Below are 19,321 nucleotides of genomic sequence, written 5' to 3'. Positions count from 1 at the left end.
CAGAGATGGAGATGCACAGGACAGACTGGATGGTGAATGTGTAAAAGATGATGAGCAGTTTCTGGGGCAGGTTGAACTTTCTGAGCTGTGTGAGGAAGTAAGTACATCCTCTGCTGTGCCTTTTTCCTGATGGTTTCTATGTGGGAGGTCCACTTCAGATCTCGGGAGATGGTGTATCCCACAAACTGGAAAGTGTCCACAGTAGTCACAGTGTTGTTGAGGATGGAGAAGGAAGGGGGGGCGGGGCGGGGTGGGAGTGATGGTGGGTTCCTCCTGAAGTCCACTGTCTTCTCCACGGTCTTGAGCGGGTTCAGCTCCAGGTTGTTCTGACCATGCCAGAGGACCAACTGTTCCACCTCCTGTCTGTATGCGGACTCATCACCATCCTGAATGATTCCAATGATGGTGGTATAGTCTACAAACTTCAGGAGTTTAACAGAGGGGTTCCGTGAGGTGCAGTCTTTCATGTAGAGGGAGAAGAGCAGTGGGGAGAGCACACACTCCTGAGGGGCGCCAGTGCTGATTGTCCGTATGCTGGATGTGATGCTCCCCAGCCTCACCTGCTGTATCCTGTAAGTCAGGAAGTTAGAGATCCACTGACAGGTGGCACTGACACAGAGAGGTTGGAGAGTTTCTTGTGGAGAATGTCGGGGATGATGGTGTTGTACACCGAGCTGAAGTCCACAAACAGGATCCTCACATATGTCTCTGCAGAGTCCAGTTGCTGTAGGATGTAATGCAGTCCCATACTGACTCCATCCTCAACTGACCAGTTTGCAGGGGGTCCAGCAGGGGTCCTGTGATGTCCTTCAGGTGGCTCAACACCAGCTGTTCAAAAGATTTCATGACTACAGATGTCTGAGCGACGGGCCTGTAGTCATTTAGTCCTGTTATGTAGAATTTATTTGGGAATGGAATAATAGTGGAGCATTTGAAGCAGGAGGGCACCTCACACAGCTCCAGAGATCTGTTGAAAAGCCGGGCGAAGATAGAAACCAGCTGATCAGCTCTCAGACATATCTGAGAGACACCATCAGGTCCTGGAACCTTTTTGAGCTTTCATTTGAGAAATTTCTGACAAACGTCCTTTTCACAGATCGTTAGTGTGGGTGGTGTTGCAGGGGTGATGGGGAAAGAGGTGTCCAGGGGAGCAGGTAGGCCAAATATGTTTGGAGTGGGTGAAGGGTGTGTGAGGGTCCCTTTCAAACCTGAATAAAACACATTCAGCTCCTCAGACAGTCGGGGTTCTCCACAGGTTGTGGGGTGGTTTCTTGTAGTTGGTGGCATGCTGAAGACCTGTCCACACTGTTGCAGGATCGTTGATTGGGAATTGTTTTTTTCAGCCTTTCAGAGTAGCTTCTCTTTGCTGCTCTGATCCCCTCTGTGAGTGTTTCTGGTCTGCTTGTACAGAAGCCTGTTTCCACTTCTGCAGGCCTCTTCCTTGGCTTGGCGGAGCTGCCTCAGTTTCCCAGTAAACCAGTTCGTCTGACTTCATTGCTAACCATAACAACTGCTTCTAAAGCCTGGGTCCCGCCGAATAATAATCCATGAGTAATGAGCCATGCATGGGTGTGTCAGTGATTATTCGAAGAATGACCCACGTTTTCATCTATCACGTATCTGCTATGAAGGTCCCTCTATGTGCCTTTCTGTACCTCACATGTGCCATGTAGCAGCCTCTAGTGAGCCACGACTGACCTGTCATTACAGCCTGGAATGGCTCGCATCAGCCACACTAAGCCATGTAGTGCCGTGATAGTGCCATGATAACACGACGGCGCACATTTAGGCACGGATTTGGTCCAAACCTCCAGCCCTCCCACACCTGGTCCGTTTAAAGTGTGGGTTTTCAATTCACAGATTCACAGCAGCATCTAAAGATGTCACATTTTTTTAAATGCAGTACAAAAATAGACACTCCAGTACAGACCTGCGGTTGTGCGCTGTGCGCCAGGCTGCTGTCCACCTGTAATGCATCAGACCAGCTAGAACTGAACCAAGAGTTCCTGGACAGCCACCACTGTGCTCCTTGCTGGCTCTGCGGCTCGCTGGCTTTATTTCTTCTGCGGATTTAAACACACACACCATGATCCCACTTTGAACTTTTTGTTTGTCCGTTTATTTCTGCAAAATCGCTCTTTTGCATGCGCTGCTGTTCTCCATTCATGGACAGCTGCCTCTGTGCTCCTTGTCACTGGCTTCCTTTCCATCTGTGGCTTGCTGGCTTTATTTTTCCCTGGTTTTAAACAGTCATTTTCACACCGTGATCCCACTTTTAACTGTTTGTCCGTTTATTTCTGCAAAATAGCGATTTTGCAGAAATGCAGTGCCATTCTGCATACAGAATGAGGTGGCCGCTTTAATTATATACACCTGTGGATTACTTTAAAAAAAAAAAAAATATATATATATATATATATATATATTTTTTTTTTTTCTTTGTTTCTTCTGCAGCTTACAAGTCACCGTGATACAACTTTTAACTTTGATGAAACAGTCCTCTGTGATTCCAGAAGCGATTAGAGGTGTTTTCAGCATCCAAGGTTTGGCAGAAAATGATTAATCCGCTATAAAATAATTATTTTATATACAGCGTCCAGCGCACAGAGCAGGTGGAATTGTGTGCGCAAGAGGGCAGCCGCTCCAAAAATAAGCTCTCGGGTCCCACATAGCTGCCATGCGCATGGATAATGGATGTTTAGCAGCCTCGTAAGCACCACTCGTAGTAACCCGTACACGAACTGCGCCATGCTGTTGTTGCTAAATTTTGAACATCTTGAAATTAACGCCACGCTCAGAAAGGAGCCTCGTTAACTGAAGATAATGCCTCTAAGAGCCACAAAACTCCCACGATAATTGAAGAAACCCTCTCGTAGCAAAGAAAACATGCTGCGTGGCTCATTATTCATCCTTCACTATTCGGTGGGACTCAGGCTTAATAACAATTACAGTCTTTATGCGTATGTATTGGTGCATTAATGTTCTACACTGTAAAGCACTGAAATGTCTGACATCAAAGCACTTTATAAATAAAGTTTGTATTTTTCCTAACGTTTAATATGACTCGGGTTGTTAAAAACGTGAACATATCATTTAACTATGTTGCATTATACAGCTTTTCAGCAAGCTAAGTGCATTAAAACCAGGTACTATGTTTTGTGGACATATGTCGTATTTGTCTTAAATGAGCTGTTTCACTTAAGCAGGATCATTTCCACGATGCACAGACACAGGATTGTGGAACTTTGTGGTTATTTAACTTAAAGCCACAATCGCATTTCAGTTAATAGCCAGTTTTGCAGTGTGACCCCCCCCCCCCAACCCCACCCCTTTAAATGCTGTATTTTTTTTTATTGTTGTTATTATTTATTTATTTTCAGGTCAAGGCGCCCTGCACCAGTTCCCACAGCAACACCAAGAATGGAGTCGCCCATGCCAATAATCCCCCACCAGAAGGTAGACATCACACAAATACACATCACAGCCAACAAACATAATCCAAGCAGACACAAAGATTTGTTCATGCTGCTATGTTTGTCTGTTTTACGAGTCGTGTGCCCTTTGTACATACAGTAACAGTTATATGACGATTACTTTCTTCACATTTCTTTAAATGCAGCAGATGGTGCCCTGCTGCCCCCTGGTACCAAATATGCACAGTACAACTGCTGGAATTCCCATGAGATAAGAATTTAAATTCTTTGACCTTCAAAGAATCTCTTTCTAGTCTTTAAAAAAAATAACTAGTTTTGCTAATAAACACACCTGATCTGTCAAAATATCATGCAATCAAACTGCAGGCTCATTTTCAGATCTTCAGCCCTGAGACACTTTTAAAGGTCAAATGACATCACCCCCACTGTAAAGTGTCAGCTGATTAAAAAAACAAGTGGTTCAGCTGAGGTACATGTGAAAGTTATCATTTGTTCGTTTAGAATTATGCTAATTTTCACTTTTAAAGGGCTCATATTCTAGGAAATTGTTGTGCCTCTACATTTTGCAGTAGGTCTTGCTAATAATGTTTTGCATAAAACTCCCAGATGTTAGAAACTCTGTGCTATTAAAAGGAAATGGTGGGTGTGGGGGGTGGGTGTAATGTGCTGTCCATGGAAATAGAGACTGGAATGGACGTCACGTGACTAGCGGCGTTACTAAGGGCGGAGAGAGACCTTGAGCCAGTTAAACAGAACCGAAATGAGGGAAAAAAGGCAGCCAGTGCTTCACCATCAACTGCACCAACTACAAAAACAAATTCTCCAATACTAAAATGAACTGTACAAGAGCCTTAGTGTAATTATGTAAAACAAATGTCTATTTTAAAGTCGTTATGTCACAACTTAATATCAATACTGAGACTATAACTCAACACCATAAGTTCTGTTCATTAAGCTGCGTTCACATGCATACAAATATGGAAACAAAAATGTTTAAATATATTTATGTATTTATTTATTTATTTATTAGTTTATTTGACAGGGACAATGTACATTAATGAACATTTCTGTAAATGCACCAGAATTAGCCTTAGCGGCTATTTTTCATCTGCAGTCCCTGGACAGGTGGTAGCAGTCACCCTAAAAATAAGTGTTAGTTAAAATACAAACATAAAACACTTCACATTATTATACAATTTAGTAAACATTATATATATATATATACACTCAACAAAAATATAAACGCAACACTTTTGGTTTTGCTCCCATTTTGTATGAGATGAACTCAAAGATCTAAAACTTTTTCTACATACACAATATCACCATTTCCCTCAGATATTGTTCACAAACCAGTCTAAATCTGTGATAGTGAAGACTTCTCCTTTGCTGAGATAATCCATCCCACCTCACAGGTGTGCCATATCAAGATGCTGATTACACACCATGATTAGTGCACAGGTGTGCCTTAGACTGTCCACAATAAAAGGCCACTCTGAAGGTGCAGTTTTGTTTATTGGGGGGGATACCAGTCAGTATCTGGTGTGACTACCATTTGCCTCATGCAGTGCAACACTCCTTCGCATAGAGTTGATCAGGTTGTCAATTGTGGCCTGTGGAATGTTGGTCCACTCCTCTTCAATGGCTGTGTGAAGTTGCTGGATATTGGCAGGAACTGGTACACGCTGTCGTATACGCCGGTCCAGAGGATCCCAAACATGCTCAATGGGTGACATGTCCGGTGAGTATGCCGGCCATGCAAGAACTGGGACATTTTCAGCTTCCAAGAATTGTGTACAGATCCTTGCAACATGGGGCCGTGCATTATCCTGCTGCAACATGAGGTGATGTTCTTGGATGTATGGCACAACAATGGGCCTCAGGATCTTGTCACGGTATCTCTGTGCATTCAAAATGCCATCAATAAAATGCACCTGTGTTCTTCGTCCATAACAGACGCCTGCCCATACCATAACCCCACCGCCACCATGGGCCACTCGATCCACAACATTGACATCAGAAAACCGCTCACCCACACGACGCCACACACGCTGTCTGCCATCTACCCTGAACAGTGTGAACCGGGATTCATCTGTGAAGAGAACACCTCTCCAATGTGCCAAATGCCAGTGAATGTGAGCATTTGCCCACTCAAGTCGGTTACGACGACGAACTGGAGTCAGGTCAAGACCCCGATGAGGACGACGAGCATGCAGATGAACTTCCCTGAGACGGTTTCTGACAGTTTGAGCAGAAATTCTTTGGTTATGCAAACCGATTGTTTCAGCAGCTGTCCGAGTGGCTGGTCTCAGACGATCTTGGAGGTCCTGGGCTGGTGTGGTTACACGTGGTCTGCGGTTGTGAGGCTGGTTGGATGTACTGCCAATTCTCTGAAACGCCTTTGGAGACGGCTTATGGTAGAGACATGAACATTCAATACACGAGCAACAGCTCTGGTTGACATTCCTGCTGTCAGCATGCCAATTGCACGCTCCCTCAAATCTTGCGACATCTGTGGCATTGTGCTGTGTGATAAAATTGCACCTTTCAGAGTGGCCTTTTATTGTGGGCAGTCTAAGGCACACCTGTGCACTAATCATGGTGTCTAATCAGCATCTTGGTATGGCACACCTGTGAGGTGGGATGGATTATCTCAGCAAAGGAGAAGTGCTCACTATCACAGATTTAGACTGGTTTGTGAACAATATTTGAGGGAAATGGTGATATTGTGTATGTGGAAAAAGTTTTAGATCTTTGAGTTCATCTCGTACAAAATGGGAGCAAAACCAAAAGTGTTGCGTTTATATTTTTGTTGAGTGTATATATATATATATATATATATATATATATATATATATATATATATATATATATATATATATATATATATATATAAAGAATTAAACATGCAGGTTAAATATATTTTCTAAGAATATTCCCGAGATTTGGTGCTGACATGTTTGACGGTCAACGAGCCACTTCCTCAGATTAACCTTAAAAGTGTTAAAGGTGGTCATTTCTCTAATGATCACATGTCTATATATATATATATATATATATATATATACTTGCAGTTGTTGTTTAATATAATATGTACACGGTGGTCACAGGCGGCATTTAAATTTTAACAGTGTGATTGGGGGGATGGAGGAGATACTTTTTGACTGAGGGTCAAAGTCATAAATTCTGAATGGCTTTATATCTACTTGTAATAAAATGTTAGTAAAAATCATATATATGTTGTTGTCATTAAAAGACTAACAATAATATTACAGTGGAAAAAGCAGCAAGGTAAATGAGCACAATGGCAAGGCATACATCAGATTTATATTTTAATACATAAGGATTTTTTTATCCAGGCATGTATGGGTTCATTAGAGCCTTTAATCAGCTTGAATACAACTTACAAGGCTTCATTTATAAAAATCCATCAAGAATTATGATGACAGGAAAAAAAAAAACATCACAGTAAATGAACAGAATGGCATATTTCCCCCAAATTTCCACACTTTACATAAAACCTTTTTTTCTACCCAGACATGTATGGGTTCATTAGAATGAACAATAAAAGTAGGCTTTAAAACAAGCCTACTTTTATTAAAATCCGTTAAGAAATAGCGACGCTAGTGCAAAAAAGCAGTCAGTTTATTATTGATGATCGGCACATCTCCACCCTTAATAATGGCGCCTTCCTGTCCTGAGCCACGCTAATAGATTGAGGCGCGCATGTCCATTCCAGTCTATATTTCCATGGCTGTCGCCATTAAAGTCTTTAAATCAACAACAAAACACTTGTGCATTGGCATTTTAAAAATAGATATCTTTCCATTTTCATGTTGTACTTTTTTGTAAGCACTGACTCAGACTGAATTTAGTCAATGTGGAGTCACTGAGGGGCTGAATTATTACGCCAAATTAATAAAATTTGGAATTCAAAATTAAGAATATTTTGGCCGTTTCATGAATTAGTTGTTACTGTTCACAATCACAGACTTCTATGTTGCTCTGATAGTGAGACATCAAGCTCTAATAACTAAAGTTGCTCTTCGAGAAAAACAGTTCTTGTATATCAATCAGAGTGTTCTGATTGGACACCTCTGAGAAATTTGGGCAGGATACATACCCTTATATGGTATTTTTGGGACATCATCAACAGAAATTCACTCCTATTTAATGCATATTTTAATTTACATGCAGGTGGAAATCAGGTGGCTTAAACATGTAATTTACACATTTATCTGTGCTTACTAGCGTTAGTTGAATGTGGCGTGGCACAATACTCACGTACAAATAAGCCTTTTAATTGACAGTGTGCTGCTTCACGTGATGCAAATGTAATCTGTCGCCCCTTCAGCATTCTGCTAACAACGAAAATAAAACCTATTAATGATCCACCCAGGCAAAATAAAAGTATGTTAAATTACACTGTAAACATCAGTAACATGGCATTAATTATGAGTGACTGAGGTTACAGAGGCGGGGTGATGACATAGTTTCACAAACGTTCTGTACGTTCACTGTCTTTGTGCTGACGTGACTGAACTTGACCCAACCAATTGGGTATCCACGCTCTAGTTTGCAAGGACATGCAGTCATTTTGACAGTTTCTCTGTCCTCCTCCTCTGTCAAAACTCACAGTAGATTCTGGACCAGTGCTGTGAATGTGAGAGCGATCAGTTGTTCTTCACTGCCGGACTCAGTACAGGATGTCACAGGCCGTCAATGACAAATGTAAAAAACACTTTAAGCAATCAATGTCAGGTTAAACTGATCTAAGTCATAATAATCCATACTGCTCTCTGCTGTAACCAAGATCCCACAATGCAGCGGGCGAGTCGAGACGTGCAAATCACTCTATGTAGTCTAGTTTCTTCATACACTTTAATAGTTCCAGTGCTTTAATGCTTGTCCAGTGGGTGGGAGAGGTTCGACCTTGGCCTTGTGAAGTGTGGTGATTTAGCGCTATATAAATAATTTGAGTTGAACTGAATTATTTTAATTCGGGTTGTAATGGTGGCACTTGGAAAACCAAATATTTTCTAAAGTGGTACTTACTGTCAAAAGGTTGAGAGCCACTGACCTATGTCACTTACCATATGTCAAAGTATATGTGAGCCAAGTTTGGCTCAATTCTGCGACACAAAAGTGTCTCTCCCCTTAACAACAACAACTACTACTACTAGGGGTGTAACAAAACACAAAAATCACGGTTCGATACGTACCTCTGTATTGAAGTCATGGTTCGGTTCATTTTCGGTACAGTATGGGAACAAAATGCAAAACCTAAATTTGCTTGTTGTTTAAACCAACAATTTATTGTAACATTATACAAACAAGAAAATAAAATAATTACAAAGTGCTGCCTGGTAATAAGTTAAAACCCCTTCTAAGCCTGTATATCCCATCGATGGGAAATTTCACTTTTTATTTGTGAAGAGTATCTTGTGACTGTGGTCCCAGCATCTTCAGGTCATTGACCAGGTCATCCCATGTAGTTCTGGGCTTTCTCAGAATCATCCTTAACACATGAGGTGAAATCTTGCATGGAGCCCCAGACTGAGAAAGATGGACAGTCATCATGTTTTTCTTCCATTTTCTAATAATTACACCAACAGTTGTTGTCTTCTTACCAAGCTGCTTGCCTGTTGTCCTGTAGTCCATCCCAGCCTTGTGCAGGTCTACAGTTTTCTCCCTGGTGTCCTTAGACAGCTCTTTGGTCTTGGCCATGTTGGACAGGTTGGAGTGTGATTGACTGAGAGTGTGGACAGGTGTCTTTTATACATGTAACGAGTTAAAACAGGTGTAATTAATACAGGTAAAGAGTGCAGAATAAGAGGGCTTTTTAAAGAAAAATTAACAGGTCTGTGAGAGACAGAATTCATGCTGATTGGTAGGTGATCAGAGGGGGCTGGAGCCTATCCCAGCAGTCATAGGGCGTGAGGCGGGGTACACCCTGGACAGGACGCCATTCTGTTGCAGAAAATGCTAATTATTTAAAAATCAACAATGTGATTTTTTTTTTTTTTTTTTAAAGATTCTGTCTCTCACAGTTGAAGTGTACCTACGATAAAAATGACAGACCTCTTCATTCTTTGTAGGTGGGAAAACTTGCAAAATTGACAGTGCATCAGATACGAGTATTTATTTGCCTCACTGTAGAGAAGACGACACTTAAGAAAAATGACTCACTGGATGAATTTTGTCCATGATTTCCATCCATAAATATTTCACGCAATGTAATTAAATTGAATAAAGCTGGGGCTACATATTTTTATTGGATGTAAATCTTAGCCAAAATTAAACTGAGTTCACCCAGTGAAGAGGTTTTTTTTGGGGGGGGGTACAACATGTTTTTTCCACTTGCGTGTCCAAATGAAAGTAGATTATGTTGCAAATGAAAATGTTTTCATGCAGTTTGAGTCCTGGAAAAGCTCTGAGGGTTAATTAAGGGAGCAGCAAGCTCTTGCCCCCTGACATATCCACGTATCCGTCTCCTCTAATGTGACCCCCCCACCCCCTTTGGAGTCCGGCCGCTTTACAGTCAGAAACCCTTCAGGACGACCTGCAGCAGCTGCTCTGCTCCGGTTACACACCTCCATCCTCATCCCGCTGGGTATCCAACCCAAGACCAGGCCCGTGTCCCCACAGAGAGGTGGCCCACGTGCACAGCGACCGTGGACACACCCGAGCACGTTCCGCCTTACAGCTGGTGGTTTTTGTTGTGTTTGTGTGTACATTCTGTACTATATGTGTCCTTGCACACACACCCCACACCGAGCATCATGTCACCGAGAGACTTCTGCTCCTGTCAGTCAGGCCTGAGTGATGCAATGGATTGTGGGAAATATCCCAGTGGTGACAAACGGCTGCTATTCTGACCTGTCGGTGGATTACAGCACAGCCCTCTGGTGTCCTGAACATTGTTGTCTCTAAAATACCTCGGCAGGATGTTTATCTCTGTCTCTTTGTCCTTCTGTCTCTGTCTCTCTGGTGTGTTTCAGGTTATCGCAAACACGGCTGCAAAGTCAGTACCGCCGCTGTATTTACTCCTGCATGCGCATTACAAGTATTTCCAGTATCTGGAAAACTTACACTGGTGGTCTGTTGTGAAATAACACACGGGCTAAAAACTAATATTTGTTATTAAAATTATTCCATCCCCAGAAATAGAAAGTAAACATATATTTAATCAGTATCAGCTGAATTTAAGAGGTTTTCTATTTTTGTTCCTTTGTATTTCTGATCTGTTTTGTCCATTAACAGCTACTACACTGTTAATGGTACCGTGCAAAAATCTTAACCATGATTATGAAAAAAAGTAAAATGATATACTGTGAAGTGAATGAAAAGCCTTTACATGTTACTCATGATCTAACTTTTAACATGATTGTCAACATTTTATTTCAATTATTGAGCTTTGATCCTGACAGATGAACTTTGTTCCTGGTCCATGAGTTTTGATCCTGAATGGGGCTTATGGTCATGAGTGTCACCATTAATTCTGATTACTGATCTTTTCACAATTCTTGAGCTTTGATCATGATACATGCACTTTGATCCTCATCAGTGTCCTTAGATCCTGAATATGGAGTTTGAACTTGAGCATTGGCCTTTGATCCTGATTACTGATCTTTGGTCCTGTGATCATGATTGCTGATCTTGGATCTTAATCACTATTTCATTCCAGTCACTGAGCTTTGATACCTGCCCATTCTCCCTGTAAAGTGGAGTTGCATCAGGAAGGGCATCTGGTGTAACATTTCTGCCAAATCAACATATAGATTTGTCTCAGATCTTTTTAAGCCAAAGGGGCTTACTTACTGAACTTTGATGAGAACTGTGACTTTGTCAGTATTTTATTTCAGTTACTGACCTTTAATCCTGAGTTGGACTTTGATCCCTATCCATGTACTTTGATCCTGAATCTGACCTACGATCATGGGCATCAACATTCAGTCCTGATTACTGATCTTTTTTTCCAAATTCCTGATCTGTGATTACGACAGCTGAACGTTGATCCTCATCTGATCTTCGATCCAGAATATGACCTTTGATATTGAGCATTGGCCTTTAATTCTGAATGATTACTTATCCTGACTGGATCCTAATAACTATTTGACTCCAGTCACTGACCTTTGAATGCTGTTTGCCTATGTTTGAGCCTAATAAATGACCTTTGATCCTGGTGTGATATTCTGATTAGAGATATCTGATCCTGTGCAGTGGCCTTTGATCCATATTACAGAAAGCCAGGGAGTACAAGGAGATGGATAAAAGTTGGAATGCATTTATCAGCATGGATCCACACCAACATTTTGTGTTCCTTGTCCCATGCCCCTCCCCTGCAACCAGTTTCATTAAAATTACTTCATTAGTTCATGCGTACTGCTGCTTTTTAGAAAAAGACGCTGCAATCACATAACATCCCTGCTGTAGGTCATTTAAAAAATGAGCAGGATCATGAAAATATTTTTAACATGAAACTATAATAATGATCAAATTCAGCTTTAATTACTCACTAATATTGTATGAAGCGTAAAATAACATATTTGCAATACTACACTTTACATTTAAAATGGAATAATTTTGGGTGAACTATCCCATGATTTTGCATCATGCTGATCAGTCTATTACTGTTAATAATTATCCTGTTTGTAACTTACTTTTTAATTTTTTGTATTTTCTGAAGATTTCTTTTTCATAACACAGACGTCAAGCTGTGCATGTGCACTGAAACTATTTTCTTAATGTCTCTTGTCATTACCCATAATGCAGCATATCGCTATGCAATGTTGCATGTGCTCAAAATCACTGGGCGAGTGATTTGTGTTATTTCCTTGAGCATTCAGTACCGTTGCACTTCTCCTGCATTGGTGATCCTCGTACAGCCATAATCTTGGATGATCTGAAATATTAACATTGGAAATGTGAATCTGTGTGGAGTGAAACACAAACTGTAACAGACAAAACATTAAATTGATGTTTGTGTGCAGTTTGTGAGTAAATTGTCATTGTTCAGTGTGTTTCATTTCATTTCATCTGCACTTATAGTCTTCTTGTAATATTTCAAATAAATCTGTTGGGCTTTATGGTGTATTAAGTGGTGCAACAGTGCCACCTCTCTGTCGGTTACATTACTACATGTTGACCTGCTTCCTGTTTTCTCTCTCTTTCTGAAATTTCCCATCGTTCCCCACCCATCACCACATCCTTTTTGTCTTCACATTTCTCACCCTTGCACCCCTACGCTGTCCCCGTTCCAACACCCCCCCCCAACAGTGTGGAGTATACACCCAGCTTCAACCCCATTGCTCTAAAAGATTCAGCCCTGTCTACCCACAAGCCCATTGAGGTGAGGGGCCCGGGTGGGAAGGCCACCATCGTCCACGCCCAGTATAACACACCAATCAGCATGTACTCACAGGATGCCATCATGGATGCCATTGCTGGGCAGTCACAGGCCAAAGGACACGACAGGTGAGGCTACGCAGCCTGACCCAAGTCACTTACATGCAAACACACACTACTGAAACACAGTCATCGCAATCAGATTTTTAACTTTAAGTGTGGGACCAGCGCGTTTTTTCACATTAAACTACTCATGAGTCCAGTAAAGCACTTAGTTTTGGTTTTATTTCCATCATTCTGTGTGATTTCTGCCACCACCCTAATACAGTGAATGCTGAAAGCATTCCAGTTCTTGTGCTCAGCTCTTTTTTAAAAATTACAATTTACAAAAAAAAAGAACAATAAGTAGGCAGTGATGCTAGCAAATGGCTTAGTAAGTGAAAGGGGTCGGTTGCTTCCTACAGGAGCTGCTAAAGCTGTTGTGTTGTCAGTGTCAAGTCCATCATTGCAGATTCATACTGTACGCAATTATCCAATGTCAGGATTAGTAAGGATAAGTTTAATTGATGCCCTGCATTCAATGCACTGGCTAATGTACGTGTACTTGGCAGCCATATTGTGAGGGACTCGTATGTGTCGTAAATAAAGGCACATGCTAGACAAAACATGCCCCGCATTGAAATAAGTTTGTTCGTACATATTACACAAGCATTACTGCCATATGTGCTAAAAGGAAGCAAGTGAGTAGTAGGAGGAGAATTCGGACATACTATGCCGCGACCATCTTGCCTGTCCTATGACTCGGGTGTTTACAGATGACGCATATGCGCATACCCATATATGCCATGAAAGCTTCTATTTTGCAAATGCTGGTTTTTAGATGATTCTTAATGTATATTTGTACAATGGCACATCGCTCCGGTGCTACAACTGTTTTCGTGTATGGTCCAGCTGTATCATAGGACAGCAGTGTAGCCCGTTTGTGTACTATGGAGGTACCACATCATCCAGGTACACTTCAACTATGACAGAAGAGTATAAAGAGTATTCGGACACTCTATGGATTGTACGTGCTGCTTTTTGCCTCCTACATATAACGCTGGTATGTGTATTCAGATGAAGCTATAGTGCATCTTGAATTACAACTAAATCTCCAAATGTACTTTATAAAGAATTATTGTTCAGTCAGAATGAACATGATTATGATACTAGACATGCCGTGGAGGGCAGATTTATAATACCTAAAGTGAAAACAAAGGAACAAGTGCAGTAATGTATAGAGCAATGTTTGGCTGGAACACTTTGCCAAGGGATATTATTAATGCAACCAGCAAACATCAGTTTAAAGTCCTTTTGAAAAGGCATCTTCTTAGAATTTAACATTTGGATTTATTGACCATTCTAGGAAATTATTTGTAGTCAATCATTTGACAAGAATGAATTGACTGAGTAACCATACTGAGCCAAAGGTTTCTCTATAACCTGGGTCCTGTCAATGTGTGTGCAGATGAGGGTGGGAAGGGGTAATTTCATTTTTATTATTTATATATGTATAGTGGTGTGGTGTTCTGAAGGCTGGTGGAAATACTGTTCTGGGAGCACCATGTTGGGTTGACTCCAGGAAGAGTAGCTGTACTTGTTACAGCTAATGGAGATCAAATTAATTAATTAATTAATTAATTAAGATGTGTTTTTTAAAAAATTCTCACCTAATTTTGATTCACTGCAGCCTAATTCTTACGTTTAAACTTGCCAATATTAGTCCAACCCAATCTCATCCCAGTATGTGATGACGTCACGAAAGTGATTTATCAATTAGTTTGTGATACCGTCACGATGGTATCACAAAAATATTTTGTGATGGTATCACGAAGTTGGGGTGGCACAGGGGGCCAATGGGGGTTATGGTTAAGGGTAGGGTTATGGTTAGGGTTAAAATAGTGAACTAAACTTGAGTGCATCGTGACAGTGTGACGCATTTCGTGACAATGTAACAGTTTATCTTCCCCCCTGGACAAACCCCCCCACCCAGGGGGGAGTTGTCCTAGGATATCTTACCCCCCACCCTGGATATTTAGAGTGCCTTGATTAGAGAGAGTGGCAACATGACGAGTCCAAAAAAATCGGTCACGTACCTCATGGTGCCATCTTGGGTTCAAAATAGTGTTCACTATTAATGTGTCTGCATGTAAATCCAGCTATTTTATTTATTTATTTGCTGAAAATTATGGGTTGTTGTGCATTTGGATGCACAAATAGACACAGCAAGGGCTTCAAGATGTACAGATTCCCTTCAGATCCGAACCAGAAGAAAAATTGGGAAAATAAAGTCAGTCGTGTGGGATGGAAGCAGCTTCATCGTCAAGGTTTGAAGAGGTAAATTTATTGTTCCGTTCCATGTACAGTAAACTCACCTAAACTGTTGTCGTTAAAACCAGATATTCGCAGTCACTGGACAAAAAAAAAGTCCCAAAGTTTTTGTATTGTTTTAAATGTAATAAACAATGGCTATAACTGATTTTGTACAGCGGATTTTTGGCTCACATCCTATAAAATGCCCCGTCCGATCGCCATGTATTTCCATTAAACCCCTCACATGTGGGACCGGAGACATTTACGTTATTAAAAGTCAGACATTTATTTTTTCCACACCGTGCTCAGACTCAGAGCCGCAGCCTGCAGCCTGGCGTGCACCTGTTAAATCCTAGGCCTAGGCTGTGATTTCACACTTCACTGTTTGCAATCCTTCGTTTCTCTTCATATTTTAATAGTTTTTACAGTGCGCACGCAGATAACATTTTGATAATGGATCAAATACTTTTGGCAGAAAAAAAAATTCAGAGGAAATTTTGACCCGGTCATTAATGAGGCGCGAGTCCCGATGCAGGATTCCCGTAGATGTTCGGCGCCTCCTGACTGTAATTAATCTATTACATACATCTTGCTTACATCGGATCAACGTCCCGTCCGATCACAATGTATTTCCATTAAAAACACCAAGCAGTCTGGATGTGCAGAGGTACAAATTAAAGTTCAGCACACAAACTCGCTGATTTGAGTAAAGTGAGACTGGAGTCATTTCTGTGATTAAAAGTTTATTTTTTCAAACAGTGTTCAGACTGGGATCTGAAGCCTGACACGCAGCTGTTACATCAAACACAGAAGGCTGTGATTTGACACGTTTCTGCTTTTAATCCTTCGTCTCCCATCATATTAGTGCGCTGATAAATGAGTCAGAAAAGTCCGCACATTTACAGCACGAAGTCGGTAAAAGCGAAAAATGTACAGCTTTGAATTGGAGGTGATGATTGTTGAAAGAAAAGCTTGTTGAGGGTCAAATTAGTCCAGAATAAAGCATAATCCAGAGACGGAGAGCTTTAAAACTGTCACACACGTCATTGCATGACACAGAACTGTGCAGATGCATAAATCAGGCTTTAAATTAATTAAGGAAATCATCAAATTCTAAATTTGTGTGAATTTGATAGCTTAAGTATTTTTATATTTATTTGATAGCATCTGTACCTGTACGTGTTGCTGTATGATTTAAAAAAAAAATGTTGAAAACATTAAAGGTCCATTCATTAGGTCAGCGCAGTTGAACCCAAAATGGCACCATGTTCTGAGATGATGCTACTCTCTCTAATCAAGGCACTCAATGGATATCCCCCATATATCCCCCCCCATATCATATGTATGTCAATATGTAGGTGGGGGGGTGGGGGGTGGGGGGGAGTGTGAGACTGGGCTGATTCATCACAGTTATAACTTTATACATATAAATGGGTCTTTTCTCAAGTTAAAATACATATAAATAAAGGAAGAGATTATTTGTGAAAATGAGCCACCAGTTATTGCTTTATTTCAGTGATACCCAACTGAACTGTGGATTAGTCAGGCAACATACATATGAAAAGTGTAACTTACAACTATACAGAATTCAGAGTTGAGGCATGGTTCATAATTCTTGTTTACACTATGTTAATTTTATATAGAGTGTGATGTCATGAGAGATAGAGACTGGGAGATAGCCGCATCAGTCACGGGAGCACATAGTTTTTCGCATAACTGTCACACAATATGCACACGTTTTCCTGTAGTCACTCCCTCACAAGATGGTAACGTTAATGTCACTTTGTTGGCGTGTCACCTCACATTTCTATAGAACTCTACAAATATATTAATAGAACTAGGCTAGCTAGCTCACTTCACTTTAAGGAAATGTATTTGTACTGTCTAGTCCAGGGGTGGCCAAGTTCGGTCCTCGAGAGCTACATTCCTGACACTCTTAGTTGTCTCCCTGCTCCAACACACCTGAATCCAATGAAAGGCTCATTAAAAGTCTGCTAACGAGTCCTTCATTGGATTCAGGTGTGTTGGAGCAGGGAGACAACTAAGAGTGTCAGGAATGTGGCTCTCGAGGACCGAACTTGGCCACCCCTGGTCTAGTCTTTTGTTAAAACGGCCGACAACCTGTACAAATCTGTTTTTAGAACACTTTATGTGACACGTAAGCAACGTTTGTAACAGGGCTAGTCCCCAGGGCACTGTTTTACTCCAATTGCCCATGATCCAAAAAAAATGCAATAGCGGGATGAAACGGCTTAATCCGGTTTGGCTCCTAACAGACTGGTTTTATGAAGTGCAGACCCGGCAACCCACTCGAAAATGAAGAGAACTGCGAAGTCAGCCAGACAACGCTTCAAACTTTGAACAAAAACTGCAATAAATACTGCTTTGGCTTCAAAGTTTTACCCAGATGGAGCACGATCAAGCAAGTTTCAAGCCGTAGTCACTACGAATACCCCGTGTAAAGAAATTTGAACATGATTCACGCCGTTAAGACTATAAATTCCCCAAAGTTCCCATGGGGTGGAACATTGGGATGAAATTTTTGAACACTTCAAAAATTGGATCCCAATTTCAAATCTGATACCGATGATGACCGTTTAACTACTACGTTTACCAACTTTATTCAAGATTGAGAGAGATGGATTAAGAAGTTACAACGATGCCTCAAAACATGCCCCGATTTGCTATTCGGGATTAAACGTGAAGGAACGGTGTTCTGTGGAATAGACCCATAAAACTGCTCACACTAATCTAATGTGATAATCAGCGCTATTTTAGTCATGACTTTAACAGGACACAAATTCATATAATGTTTTGCAGAATTGAACATGTGAGTATTTCAACTCTGGGAAAATCCATCTGGATTACAGGGAGTTACCTTAAAATTATGTGAAATCAGCAGGAAAAACCCATTCTGAACATGAAAACCCGCTATGTTTCAACTCTGAGGTAGGCCCAGGCTTATCTTCGTTGTCTGTGTCCATGCCCAAAGAGAATCCTCTTTGCTTTTCACCCACTTTCCCTCTGCTCATTCCATCCACAACCAACCAACCAACCAACCACACCTGTGCTGTCCTCCACACATCCCTCCCCATCCTTCCTTCTTGGTGTGATCTCAGTGAGGAGGCGGGCTCTCCTTTGGCGTAAGTACAGCAAAGCCCCCGTTCCATCCCGCCTCTCCGAATACCACCCGCCTGTCTCCTTTACAGCACCACGTCTCCTTCATCTCACAATGTCTTAACTGCTTGTGCATTGCTCCACGTCTCCAACTAACATTGCTGTGAAAATGTCCTGCAGCATCATTTTGGTGATTTTTACAGAGTCTGAAAGAGGTGCAGGTGATGTCACGTGTCAAGGGTGTTAACAGACAAACTCACTAACCAAACACCCGTCGAACTCGGTTACGTGCGGTTACATGTCTGGATGTACTTCAAGGTACTTTGGCCACAGTGTGAACTTGTGAGTCATATTTCAGGTTGTTGGAGTCGCAAATAGCGTCACAGCCTCAGGAACCTGATTGGATTTCATGGCATGGGAATGTTCGAGCGACCGATGTTCGATGATCACAGGACGTCTTCACGAGTCTACATTTTCCTAACACTCATGCAGAAAGAACTTGCAGTGTTTGTTTTTATTTTATTTTCTTTTTACAACCTTAGTCCTATTAAAACATACTTAGCAATCAAGCATCTGAGTTTTTAACTTGTCTTTGACAATCATGTCATGTGAAAGAAAGCTCTTTTCAGTCAATTACGAAAAAAGTAAATACTGTACATGGGTATCAATGGAGCGCTTGTAGTTTTTTTTTTTTTTTTGGAATTAAAAAATGGCATACTGCTGTTATTGTCAATTTCTTACTGTTTATAATTAATTACAATATACACAGGAAATTTTGGAGTTTATTTAACTCTGCATATGGTCCCTCTCGAAACTGTGTTAAATCAACTATCATGGTTTTAAATAACATGTATCAACTCGGATAGAGTTGATTTAATGGTATGGTAGAGTTGATTTATTCCAGTGTTGCCACAGTTACTATGAAAAGTTACATTATTAGTTACTTTTTACAGTTACTTTACACAGTTACTTCATTAACAGCTGCAAACAACTTGTCGGCAGCTGCTGAATGTAACTAATAAAGTAACTAGTAATCTAACTTGGTTATTTGTAAGATGGAGTACTCAGTACTC

General features: G+C 41.0%; 1 protein-coding gene across 2 annotated transcripts in view; it reads left to right on the top strand.

The window, feature by feature from the left end:
* Nucleotides 1–19,321, top strand: part of ldb3b (LIM domain binding 3b) — a 51,125-nt gene that overhangs the window by 19,802 nt on the left and 12,002 nt on the right. The window contains exons 4-7 of one of the 2 annotated variants that reach the window (XM_034194194.1): nucleotides 3,381–3,456; nucleotides 10,433–10,455; nucleotides 12,711–12,908; nucleotides 18,251–18,274. In XM_034194194.1, the coding sequence (XP_034050085.1) occupies nucleotides 3,381–3,456; nucleotides 10,433–10,455; nucleotides 12,711–12,908; nucleotides 18,251–18,274 (321 nt within the window). The remainder of the gene's footprint in view (nucleotides 1–3,380; nucleotides 3,457–10,432; nucleotides 10,456–12,710; nucleotides 12,909–18,250; nucleotides 18,275–19,321) is intronic. The other variant, XM_034194195.1, reaches the window with a different exon arrangement.

Source organism: Thalassophryne amazonica, chromosome 18, assembly GCF_902500255.1.
Source record: "Thalassophryne amazonica chromosome 18, fThaAma1.1, whole genome shotgun sequence".
NCBI classification, from domain to species: domain Eukaryota; kingdom Metazoa; phylum Chordata; class Actinopteri; order Batrachoidiformes; family Batrachoididae; genus Thalassophryne; species Thalassophryne amazonica.
The sequence above is the reverse complement of the archived record's forward strand: the minus strand, read 5'-3'. Positions and strand labels throughout refer to the sequence as shown.